Source organism: Oncorhynchus gorbuscha, linkage group LG02 (genome assembly GCF_021184085.1).
Source record: "Oncorhynchus gorbuscha isolate QuinsamMale2020 ecotype Even-year linkage group LG02, OgorEven_v1.0, whole genome shotgun sequence".
In the NCBI taxonomy this organism is placed as follows: domain Eukaryota; kingdom Metazoa; phylum Chordata; class Actinopteri; order Salmoniformes; family Salmonidae; genus Oncorhynchus; species Oncorhynchus gorbuscha.
In genome coordinates this window covers 95,427,895-95,439,594 of record NC_060174.1, presented here as the reverse complement: position 1 = coordinate 95,439,594, position 11,700 = coordinate 95,427,895, and the positions used below count along the sequence as shown (strand labels likewise).

At 39.0% G+C, this 11,700-nt stretch overlaps 2 protein-coding genes across 2 annotated transcripts; one reads left to right on the top strand and one right to left on the bottom strand.

Moving 5' to 3' along the window:
• The first annotated feature begins 175 nt into the window (after positions 1 to 175).
• LOC124013653 (ubiquitin-conjugating enzyme E2 B-like) lies at positions 176 to 8,663 on the top strand. The gene is made up of 6 exons (XM_046328026.1): positions 176 to 335; positions 5,573 to 5,653; positions 6,098 to 6,123; positions 6,696 to 6,785; positions 6,965 to 7,053; positions 7,577 to 8,663. The coding sequence occupies exons 1-6, from the start codon at positions 292 to 294 to the stop codon at positions 7,703 to 7,705; spliced, it is 459 nt and encodes a 152-aa protein (XP_046183982.1). The 5' UTR covers positions 176 to 291; the 3' UTR covers positions 7,706 to 8,663.
• A 1,117-nt stretch (positions 8,664 to 9,780) lies between these two features.
• Positions 9,781 to 11,307, bottom strand: LOC124013660 (CDKN2AIP N-terminal-like protein). Its single transcript, XM_046328037.1, has 3 exons — positions 10,399 to 11,307; positions 10,167 to 10,269; positions 9,781 to 9,963 (listed from the first exon to the last, which is right to left on the bottom strand). Exons 1-3 carry the CDS (start codon positions 10,608 to 10,610, stop codon positions 9,955 to 9,957), a joined length of 324 nt encoding a protein of 107 aa, XP_046183993.1. The 5' UTR covers positions 10,611 to 11,307; the 3' UTR covers positions 9,781 to 9,954.
• Positions 11,308 to 11,700: the final 393 nt, after the last annotated feature.

The following is an 11,700-nucleotide window of genomic DNA, read 5'->3' as shown; positions in this document are numbered from 1 at the left end:
GATGTATGATAGACGACACTTTGAATACTAACCAAGTATAGGTGTCGTGTAAATTGCATGTACTGTTCACATATTGGATGAAATGTGTTAATTTGATAACATTCACACTACTCATAGTGAAAGTGGACTATTCCAAACGAATGTTCTTGCTTGTTTCCCCTGTGGAAGTACATGACGTCACTGTAGTTGTTTTGGAGAGAAGAAAAGGGCACAGACGGAAGATTTACCCAAAATAAAACGGGTTTCAACAGATTTTTATGACCAAAGTATAATTTTTTACGTTTTTGAATCATGTCTACTCCGGCTAGAAGAAGACTTATGAGAGATTTCAAAAGGTAGTGCAACGTTTTGGCTCTGCTCTTGTGTGTTGTATTTAGCTAGCTAACGCGTTAGCTAATTTGAGGCCTGCAGTACATGTACACTGTTGTTTGTAGGTAACGTTAGCTAATCATAGAGCCAGTCATTAATTGAGTACTTTGTACTGACTGTCTGATACCTAACTAGTTGTAGTACTAGGTCAATAATGTTGCTTCAATTAGCCAGCTAGAATGCATGCTAGAACTACATTGTCATACAGATGTTAGCTATCTAACCAGCTAACGTTAACTTGTTTTTTACTTATTTTTATAGCTAGGTACAGTAACGTCATCTAGCTAAATCGAACTCGTCTGTCCCTCTGTATTTAGCTATCGTTAGATAGTTTAGTAATGAAATTAAACTCTTAATACTTATTAACTTAATAAGGTTAGATACCTACCAAATGTATTTGATTTGTATCGATAAAAAAGGATGCGCTAGCTGAGTTAAACTACTAGTAAACTAGCTAGGTTGCTAATCTCAGTGTACTGATGGTCGGACAGGTGTTACACAACCCTAACTTCTGATTGTGTTGCCCTGCTCTTGAATGCCGTATTTCCAGACCTATGTATATAGGGACAACATTCAGCAACATTTTATGTAGGCAATGGTATAAGTATTCAGTTATGTGAAAGGAGAAACTCAAAAAATTGGGATGAGGCATAGGTTTCAAAAGTAGGCATTTATTCCTGATGAGGACAAACCCACCTGGCCAGGGCTTCATGTAAAGCCCTGGCAGCTACCGTCTGTTTGATTCCAGATGGCATCTGCCTGGTCAAGCCAATTAGTTACACTATAGCAGCTCAATGTCTGTCTCCAGAAGAGTCTGTAGCACACCTGTCAATGGAAAAAGGTGATACTTAGGAACTCCATGGAGACTCGTGTAGATGTGCATATACAGTTGAAGTCAGAAGTATACATTTAAACTCAGTTTTTCCTGATATTTAATTCTAGTAAAAATTCCCTGTCTTAGGTCAGTTAGGATCACCACTTTATTTTAAGAATGTGAAATGTCAGAATAAAAGTAGTGATTTATTTCAGCTTTTATTTATTTCATTACATTCCCAGTGGGTCAGAAGTTTACATACACTCAATTAGTATTTGGTAGCATTGCCTTTAAATTGTTTAACTTGGGTCAAACATTTTGAGTAGCCTTCCACAAGCTTCCCACAATAAGTTGGGTGATTTTTAGCCCATTCCTCCTGATAGAGCTGGTGTAACTGAGTCAGGTTTGTAAGCCTCCTTGCTCCCACATGCTTTTTCAGTTCTGCCCACATTTTCTATAGGATTGAGGTCAGGGCTTTGTGATGGCCACTCCAATACCTTGACTTTGTTGTCCTTAAGCCATTTTGCCACAACTTTGGAAGTATGCTTGAGGTCATGGTCCATTTGGAAGACTAATTTACAACCAAGCTTTAACTTCCTGACTGATGTATTGATGTTGCTTCAATATATATTCACTTTATTTTCCTACCTCATGATGCCATCTATTTTGTGAAGTGCACCAGTCCCTCCTGCAGCAAAGCACCCCCACAACATGTTGCTGCCACCCCCGTGCTTCACGGTTGGGATGAGGTTCTTTGGGTTGCAAGCCTCCCCCTTTTTCCTCCAAACATAACGATGGTCATTATAGGCCAAACAGTTCTATTTTTGTTTCATCAGACCAGAGAACATTTCTCCAAAAAGTACGATCTTTGTCCCCATGTGCAGTTGCAAACCGTAGTCTGGCTTTTATTACAGTTTTGGAGCAGTGGCTTCTTCCTTGCTGAGCGGCCTTTCAGGTTGTCGATATAGGACTCGTTTAACTGTGGATATAGATACTTTTGTACCCGTTTCCTCCAGCATCTTCACAGGGTCCTTTGCTGTGCTGGGATTGATTTGCACTTCTCGCACCAAAGTACGTTCATCTCTAGGAGACAGAACGAGTCTCATTCCTGAGTGGTATGACGGTTGCGTGGTGCCATGGTGTTTATACTTGCCTACTATTGTTTGTACAGATGAACGTAGTACCTTCAGGTGTTTGGAAATGGCTCCCACGGATGAACCAGACTTGTTACAATGTTTTTTGGGGGGTCTTGGCTGATATGTCTTGGTTTTCCCATGATGTCAAGCAAAGAGGCACTGAGTTTGAAGGTAGGCCTTGAAATACATCCACAGGTACACCTCCAATTGACTCAAATGATGTCAAATAGCCTATCAGAAGCTTCTAAAGCCATGACACAATTTTCTGGAATTTTCCAAGCTGTTTGAAGGCAGTCAACTTAGTGTATGTGAACTTCTGACCCACTGGAGTTGTGATTACGTGAATTATAAGTGGCATAATCTGTAAACAATTGTTGGAAATATTACTTGTCATGCACAAAGTAGATGTCCTAACTGACTTGTCAAAACTATAGTTTGTTAACAAGAAATTTGTGGAGTGGTTGAAAAACAAGTTTTAATGACTCCAACCTAAGTGTATGTAAACTTCCGATTTCAACTGTATAGTAACATTATAATCCTATTCTACCCTACTCTACTTGGCTGCCTCTGCCACCTATTGGCCTTGGAGTGTGGAGCATTCCTTGATAAGCATTGTGTGTTTGATCAATGGTTTGTTGAATTATATCTCACAGAACACATACTGGTTGAACTACATTGTTCATAAGATATGTATTTGTAGCCTACATCACAAGACAAGTATCTGACAGCATCAAGATTTCCTTGCAGGGAACAACAACATTACAAGTACTACCCTAATAAAGCATAATTAAAATGTGACTCACAATGGATAGCAGCACTGTGCAGTAGCCTTTCCTTTTACAGTGGGGAGGGAGCTAACGGTAAACAGGGTTAATTGTGGTGGTATTTTCTGTAGAGACTTGTAGATGGATCTGAGAAATACAGTTTACCTTGTGCATGAAGGAAAGCTGTTAAAGTTAGATTTTTTACGTGGTGAGTTTTTGCAATGACACTGCTGGATTTAGTGACAAAATATGCTAGACAAGTTGGATCATTTTGTCTGTAAAAATTAATTACGTGAGTAATGACAGTGGAAACACCTTTTTTCATGTGCCAATATTGATATTAGAGTTTGACCGACTATGATTTTTAAACGCTGATACCGATTATTGGAGGACCAAAAAAGTCCGATACTGGTAAATCGGCCGATTTTAAATAAATAAAAATATATATATTTACAAAATTAAAAAATTAACATTTATATTTATTTCTAATAACGACAATTACAATAATACTGAATGAACACTTATTTTAACTTAATATAATACATCAATAAAATCAATTTAGCCTCAAATAAATAATGAAACATGTTCAATTTGGTTTAAATAATGCAAAAAACAAAGTGTTGGAGAAGAAAGTAAAGAACATGAGAACATGCAAACATGAGTCTTCAATATTCCCAGGTGATTTTTTAGGTTGTAGTTATTATAGGACTATTTCATACCATTTGTAAGAAAGCTAATGTTTGAGTTCCTTGCTCAGAACATGAGAACATATGAAAGCTGGTGGTTCCTTTTAACATTTAGCTTGACGCACAACGAAGAGCTGCTGGCAAAACGCACGGAAGTGCTGTTTGAATGAATGCTTACGAGCCTGCTGCTGCCTACCACCGCTGTCAGAATGCTCTATCAAATCATAGACTTAGTTATAACATGATAACACACAGAAATACGAGCCTTAGGTCATAAATATGGTCGAATCCAGAAACTATCATCTCCAAAACAAGACGTTTATTCTTTAAGTGAAATACGGAACCGTTCTGTATTTTATCTAAGGGGTGGCATCCATTAGTCTAAATATTCTTGTTACATTGCATAACCTTCAATGTTATGTCGTAATTACGTAAAAATCTGGCCAATTAGGCGGCCCAAACTGTTGCATATACACTGACTGTGTGCAATGAACGCAAGAGAAGTGACACAATTTCACCTGGTTAATATTGCCTGCTATCCTGGATTTCTTTTAGCTAAATTTGCAGGTTTAAAAATATATACTTTTTTGTATTGATTTTAAGAAAGGCATTGATGTTTATGGTTAGGTACACATTGGAGCAACGATACGCACCGCATCGATTATATGCAACGCAGGACACGCTAGATAAACTAGTAATATCATCAACCATGTGTAGTTAACGAGTGATTATGATTGATTGTTTTTTATAAGATAAGTTTAATGCTGGCTAGCAACTTACCTTGGCTTACTGCATTCGCGTAACAGGCAGTCTCCTCGTGGAGTGCAATGAGGCACGTGGTTAGAGCGTTGGACTAGTTAACTGTAAGGTTGCAAGATTGAATCCCCCGAGCTGACGAGGTGAAAATCTGTCGTTCTGCCCCTGAACGAGGGAGTTAACCCACCGTTCCTAGGCCGTCATAGAAAATAAGAATGTGTTCTTAACTGACTTGCCTAGTTAAATAAAGATTAAATAAAGGTGTAGAATTTTCTTTTTTTTAATGGCCAAATCGGTGTCCAAAAATACCGATTTCCGATTATGAAAACTTGAAATCGGCCCTAATTAATCGGCCATTCCGATTAATCGGGCGACCTATAATTGATATTATAACCATATCGAAGTATGCGATATGTTGTGTGATCCTCCCACTGTGAAAGCATTCAGTTTATTAGGCTACAGATTAAATAAGTTAGGAACTTCACTGGGTGGTGAAAGTGCAAGGTGATGAGCCTTTCCAATAAATATTGAGGGTCTTATTCTGGTAACATGTTTGATGCTTGGCTGCCGTTTGACAAAAAATATATAAATTATTTTGTCCATAATAATCTCATGTAGGTGGCCTACCTGCCCTGTATCTGTGAGCTGTTGGTTAGAGCACACGTTCCAAGATCTGAGTGGGGACATTCACTATAACGCAACATCAGTAGTGTTGAAAATACATGGTAATTTAACCACAAGTTATTTTTATGTGCACTATGCTATCATGCACAGCGTTTTATCTGCAACAAGTCAATTTGATGGGAACATCATTGGTGGGAAAATTTGCATATTTTTTTATGTGCAGATTTTAGAATATTTGCATTAAAATCAGTCACCAATCCAATGGAAACCAAGCAAAAGCATTTCTGTTGAACTATTTTCTTGTTCACATAACTTTTGTACTCATGGTAGAAGAAGGCACATAGATATCTTCTTGTTTCTAAAAACAGTCATCTGGGTTTTAAGTTTAATTCTATTGTTTTCTCTCCGTTTCTCTTTCCTCAGACTTCAAGAAGACCCACCAACTGGTGTGAGTGGTGCTCCATCAGAGAATAACATCATGCTTTGGAACGCGGTTATTTTTGGGTGAGTGTTCTAAAGCCACCCTTCTCATTTTGCCAGTCTGATCATCCTGGCATGGCACCAGGACCGTACGGATAACGTGGATATGGGCAAGTTGAGCTGTGGTTTAGTCAGAGAGGGAGGTGTGTGTGTGTGTGTGTTGGCTGAGGGTTAGGCTAGATGGTGACATGTAGTTGTTGAGCTGTGGAAGGCCAGTGTGCCATATATAAAGTTAATTAGAAATGAGAGCATTTGTATTAATCCCAGTAATGTATGGTATTATCATGCTCATTTATTTACCTTCTATTGTAATTTGCTATTAATAGGCCGTATCAAGATTGTATTTGTTACAACGGGGAAGTGTATAAGGAGTGGTATTGTGGCAATATGTTTGTTTTGGTAGTCAGGGTCAAATCGCTAATATTAATTTGTTACAGTGCAAGTAATTGTTCCTCCCTTTATTTGCAGGCCTGTGGCTACACCGTTTGAGGATGGTAAGTAAAAATGTTTTACTAAATCAATTACTAAACTTATTTTATCATAATATTACTTTAACTCATGAACTGGTTGCAATCGTCCTAACCAAGAGCAAAGTCAGTCTTTGTATTCTTTTGGGGTCCTGAGTGGCGCAGCGGTCTAATGCACTGCATCTCAGTGCAAGAGGCAGTCCCTGGTTCGAATCCAGGCTGTATCACATCCGGTTGTGATTGGGAGTCCCACAGGGCGGCGCACAATTGGCCCAGCGTCGTCCAGGTTTGGCCTGGATCATTGTAAATAAGAATTTGTTCTTAACTCACTTGCCTAGTTAAAGGTTTAAAAAAAAGTATAAATACATTCTAAAGTGTGATATATTTTGACAGGTTCATGACTCTGCTGCCTTTTGAGTTTTGCATATATACTGGGTGAGCCTTCATATTCAGGCTTATATTAGTCATGTCAGACTGTGGGGTGGGAGTGGACAAGACATGTATTTTGCCTCGATAAAGGCTGACCCTGTAAAACAACACATTTCATTGTACATATCCGGTGTATGTGACAACTCATTTTTTTGACCTTGTCACCGCAGGAACTTTTAAGCTTGTGATAGAATTTTCAGAAGAGTACCCTAACAAGCCACCCACGGTTCGATTTATCTCCAAAATGTTTCACCCAAATGGTAAGAGTCCTTATGGACACATTCAAGATGTCCTAAATACTTTAGCCATGTTCTTGATGGGATAGGGAACACATTATGAACTTTTCAGCATTTCACTTTTTAATGAGAGTAAGCTATTCTGTTTCATGATTGTGTATAAATGTTTCTTAGAAATTAAAACAATTATTTTGATCTTGTAGTTTATGCAGATGGCAGTATATGTTTAGACATCCTTCAGAATCGTTGGAGCCCCACATATGATGTGTCGTCCATTCTGACGTCTATCCAGGTTGGTTTGTAATCTTCTCCTCTATCAGTCTGACATCATAATATATTACTGTGTGTTTCTATATTTTACAAATGTAAGTTTCTTTATGTTGTGTACTTCATTGTTGTTTTGCAGTATGTTCTGTGGGGAAAACAATTCATTGCAGAGTAGATATCTGATTATAGCAGCAACCTTTGGGTCACACCTTATTTGGATAGTCCATCTGTAGATGGTCATACTATCGGTTGATAAGCAAACTGCTTGCTAAGTTTACGGTTAGAGTAAGGGTTAGTAGATAGTCCATCTGTAGATGCTCTACAGACCATATACATAGTGTTACCTATATTTTGTTGTGGTATTTCTGCTCCTCGATATACATAAGACTGTGACTCGGCTACCTCACTAAAGGTGTAGGGTTCAAGAACCACACACTATTTCATAATGGTGTAGGGTCCAAGAACCCAACACTTTCATACCGGTGTAGGGGTCCAAGAACCAGTTTCATACCGGTACATTCAATCACTCTTTTTGTGTGTGTCGACAGTCGCTGTTGGATGAGCCAAATCCTAACAGTCCAGCAAACAGCCAGGCTGCACAGCTTTATCAAGAAAACAAGCGGGAGTATGAGAAGAGAGTTTCTGCCATCGTGGAGCAGAGCTGGGTGGACTCCTAACACATCTTCCACCCCGGCTTCTCATCACTCGTATCAAATACTTACATCTTTCATTTAGGTCCCCCAAGAAAAGAAGTCAACATCAGAAGAACTAAAGTGCCACCAGAAAATAATTTTAAAAAACAAGTAGGGCCTTTTACTTGCTTGCCAATACAACTGAGGAAAATCTGATTTTTTTTATTTTTTATTGCATGATGTGAAATAAGTTATTGCAAGCATAATTTGTAATATATATTTTTTGTTGGATTGATGCTGTTACTGTTTAGTTTATACAGACTTATTTTGTAACATCTCTTGGTTTGAACATAACTTAATTGGTAGAAAACCATAAAACATTATTTGTTGAGTGAGTGGCTTCCTCAAATTCTGCATTGTTTGTCATGTAGCATTAATTTGAAACCAATTGTCCAGCTATAAAGCAGACAGCTTCTCTTGCCCCCATCCTGGTAGTAGTTTCAAATTACCTTCCTGAATAAAAGGAGTCAGTACTATTCATCACGATAACTAGGGCATTCTGCATGTCGACAAAAAAGAAACTGGTTGCCAACCTTTTCTAAAAGATGGCTGATGTGATCTGTAACAGTTTTATCGAGTTCAAGTACAGTGGCACTTTTGTAAGAGGACATTTGGAGTTTGGCTCATCTAGGAACATGGACAGATAGTGGAAACCAGACACATCAGGACTACAGAATAAGGGCTGATTGCAACACAAATCCATGCATCTGCTTTTTCTCCAAGCCTGGAAATGTTTTTTTTTTCACGCTTGCATTTCTCTTCACTTTATCTTGTACCCAATGAAAAGTAGCTTGCTTGAGATTTTTTTTTGTGAGACAGTACGGGTCATATTGTAGCTCATGGTTTATTTCACCTTAGAAGGGATGTGTTATACATTTGTGAATTTACTCTAAAAACAAAACAATGTATACTTATGCTGTATAAACATAACACATTTTTCAGACTTTGAGATTTTGATTTCAGCTCATTTGTTTTACTTGAGTGCAGCTGTGGCATTGTGAGTCTTGTGCGGAGGGATATTCAACTCTTACACTACAAGGTACAGAGCCTGCTGGTTTTATTTTCTACCTGATAATTAATTGCATCCACCTGGTGTCCCAGGTCTAAATCAGTCTCTGATTAGAGGGGAACAATGAAAAAAGGAGTGGAACTGGTTGAGGTCCAGAGTTGATGGGACTAGGGTAAATAATCCTCATCCCTGCATCCTCAATGGGGAGTAGCAGGCCACCAGGAACCTCCCAAGAGCCAAATATATACCAGCTAGTAGACCGGGGATCTGTGGGAATGTGCAACCAGAGGTAGTAGATAAGACTGACGGGGCAGTGTTCCCCTTAATGCCCAATGGGCACGCTCCAGGGCCTGATGTGTGTGGTGAATTCATAACAAAACGGTTTAAGAACTAAACGGAGCAAAACAAGCTTCTGTTGAACATAGGTCCTTCCATTACGCTGATCCTATTGCAAAACGTTTTGCAACGGAGAACACAATTTTGGCTCACAGTAGGACAAATTCGGGTAGGTTCTTCCCTGCTTCGTATGCTCGGTTTGGTTTATAAACAGTTTCTGTAATTAATTGAATACACCCCTGGAGTGTATTCATGTCAGTTGTAAGATGTTTCTTATACGGAACGGGGACAGACCTACCTGAATTTGTTTAATAGAAACTTGTTGCAAAAAGGTTGTTTCCTACAATTTGGACATAACTACATCCCAGCAAAAACTGTAGAAAGCACATTGGCGCAGAAGATCTGAGGTTTATCCCCTCTGGTTCAATGCGTTTTGAGGAAGCAAAGGGGAGGAATCAAGGTAGTACAATGTTCACCCTGGGGTAATTTGGGAGAACTGAGAATATGTGAAGACCAAATGGAAAGCCGTTTTCTGGACACCTTCAAAAATGGTACTTGAATCTGAGATGCACAGCTGCAAACTTTGAACATGTAAAAAGCATAACTCATCACACGGCATATTCCTGGCCTTACCATGCTTTGTTCTTGCAACATTTTCCCACCCATTTTATTCTCATAATGGGCCTCAAGTTTATTAGATATTGAGTCAGGCAAGTCACCTAAAATTATTTTAATGTATAAAATGTTTAGCTTGTGTTACATATGTTGTAATACACACAAAAAAAAAACAAGAAGCTTGCATGTTATTAAAATGACATTTTAAAACCATATGCAGCTGAGTAAAGTTGGACAGTAACGTAATCCATCCATGACGGAGCAGGTCATCCAATCATCGTTTCTGAAGGAGGAAGACAAAATGATTATGGTTCGTGTCCTTACACTTACCTTGCCTCCTTTGGTCTGTTTTGGAAGGCATAGCTAGAGACTAGACACCTGCCTAATTGCTTTCAACAGTCTTAACTTTTCTAGATTTGTGTTCATGAAAGAAGGCAAGGCAAGGCAGGAAGAGGAAGCATTATTTTGGTATGAAATATAACCAACCTGATTTTTCATGATCTCATCTCTGGTTTTGAAAACAGGGGCATCCTCCACAACAATTCCTTCAGCCATTTCATTCACTTTCTCCAAGAGGTCTGTACTGTATCTGAGAGAACATATAGGTACAGCAGTTAGTCAGCATGCCATACATTTGGTATATTAAGTTAAAATGCATTTTAGCTAATTAGCAAGTCAAGAAGTCAATGCACGCGATGGGTATTTATTGTTAACTCACCGACAGCCAAGAAACACGTTGTTGGCCCATACCATGGACAAAGCAAGCAGCTGATCAATGTGTGGGTCCTCAAAGTCGTTTATATTTCTGAATAGGAATGCCCTTCTGGCCTTCCAATGTTTTTCACTTTCGGAGATACCACGATATGTATCTACAAGCTCGGACAGATGCCTGTTTTGTTCAATGAATTCCTCGATATCACCCTCGGCCATTTCGACAAGTACACAAGACTTCCTAACACAAAAATGATTGTACGCAGAAGCAGAACGGAAGGCAGGAAGCTATTCCTTCTATGGTATTCTGGCGGTCTGCCATCTACTGGATGGGGTGAAAACTGATAAACGTTTACTCAAAATAACAAGGATAAGGGAAAGGTGAAAAAAGATACTTCTAAATTTCTAAAGTAAACAAAAACTTTACTCCTTCAGTCGGATTAAAAGGTATACTCAGATCCCCACACAGGCTCAGGAACCTGGGAGGGGTAGCCTCTTCATTCATTCCCTGTAACAATTCCGCCTGTCCTGGAGATCCAGAAAGCATTTTGCTGCCTTCACAATGATATCTAGCTTTAGATTTTTTATTAGTTTGAGTTCAATTTACTACTTGCGCAATACATGCTACAAAGTCCACCTTCTTCACTGTTAAGCCGAAACCATGTCAAAACTTGCGTGCGAGAGTAAAAAGCGTCAATTCACATACACTGCGTAGTGTATGCCAACTTAATTGTCACGAGAATCCATAATAAACCGCTGTATTTGTTATGTTCGCTATGTAGCCCTTGTATATTTTTTGTTGTGTGCTCCTTTAGACTCACCGTATCTGTCATATGGGAGCCACTGTACCTGCATGGCTGCATTAAACAGTTACGTTTAAAGGCTCCCAAGTGGCACTACATTTTAGTGCATAATGCGTCACTGCAGGCCCTGTTTCCAATCCAGGCTGCGTCACACCCGGCAGTGATTGGGAGTCTCATTGGGTGGCGCTCAATGTCGTCCGTGTTTGGCCGGGGTAGGCTGTCATTTTTAAATATGATTTTTTTCTCAACTGACTTGCCTCGTTAAATAATAACATTTTAGCAAAGAAATGTTTTCACATTTCTACAAAATAAAATACAGAAATACCTTATTTACATAAGTATTCAGACACTTTGCTATGAAACACGAAATTGTGCTCAGGTGAATCCTGTTTCATTTGATTACCCTTGAGATGTTTCTACAACCTGATTGGAGTCCACCTGGGGTAAATTAAATTGATTGGACATGATTTGGAAAGGCACACATCTGTATAAGGTCCCACCCCACA

Excerpts from the sequence above, each read along its gene's own strand:
- LOC124013660 (XM_046328037.1), bottom strand. The coding sequence starts at position 10,610 with ATGGCCGAGGGTGATATCGAGGAATTCATTGAACAAAACAGGCATCTG. Across the intron at positions 10,270-10,398 it reads AACGTGTTTCTTGGCTGTCG|ATACAGTACAGACCTCTTGG; the intron begins GTGAGTTAACAA and ends ATGTTCTCTCAG.
- LOC124013653 (XM_046328026.1), top strand. The coding sequence starts at position 292 with ATGTCTACTCCGGCTAGAAGAAGACTTATGAGAGATTTCAAAAG. Across the intron at positions 5,654-6,097 it reads TGGAACGCGGTTATTTTTGG|GCCTGTGGCTACACCGTTTG; the intron begins GTGAGTGTTCTA and ends CTTTATTTGCAG. Across the intron at positions 6,124-6,695 it reads GGCTACACCGTTTGAGGATG|GAACTTTTAAGCTTGTGATA; the intron begins GTAAGTAAAAAT and ends TTGTCACCGCAG.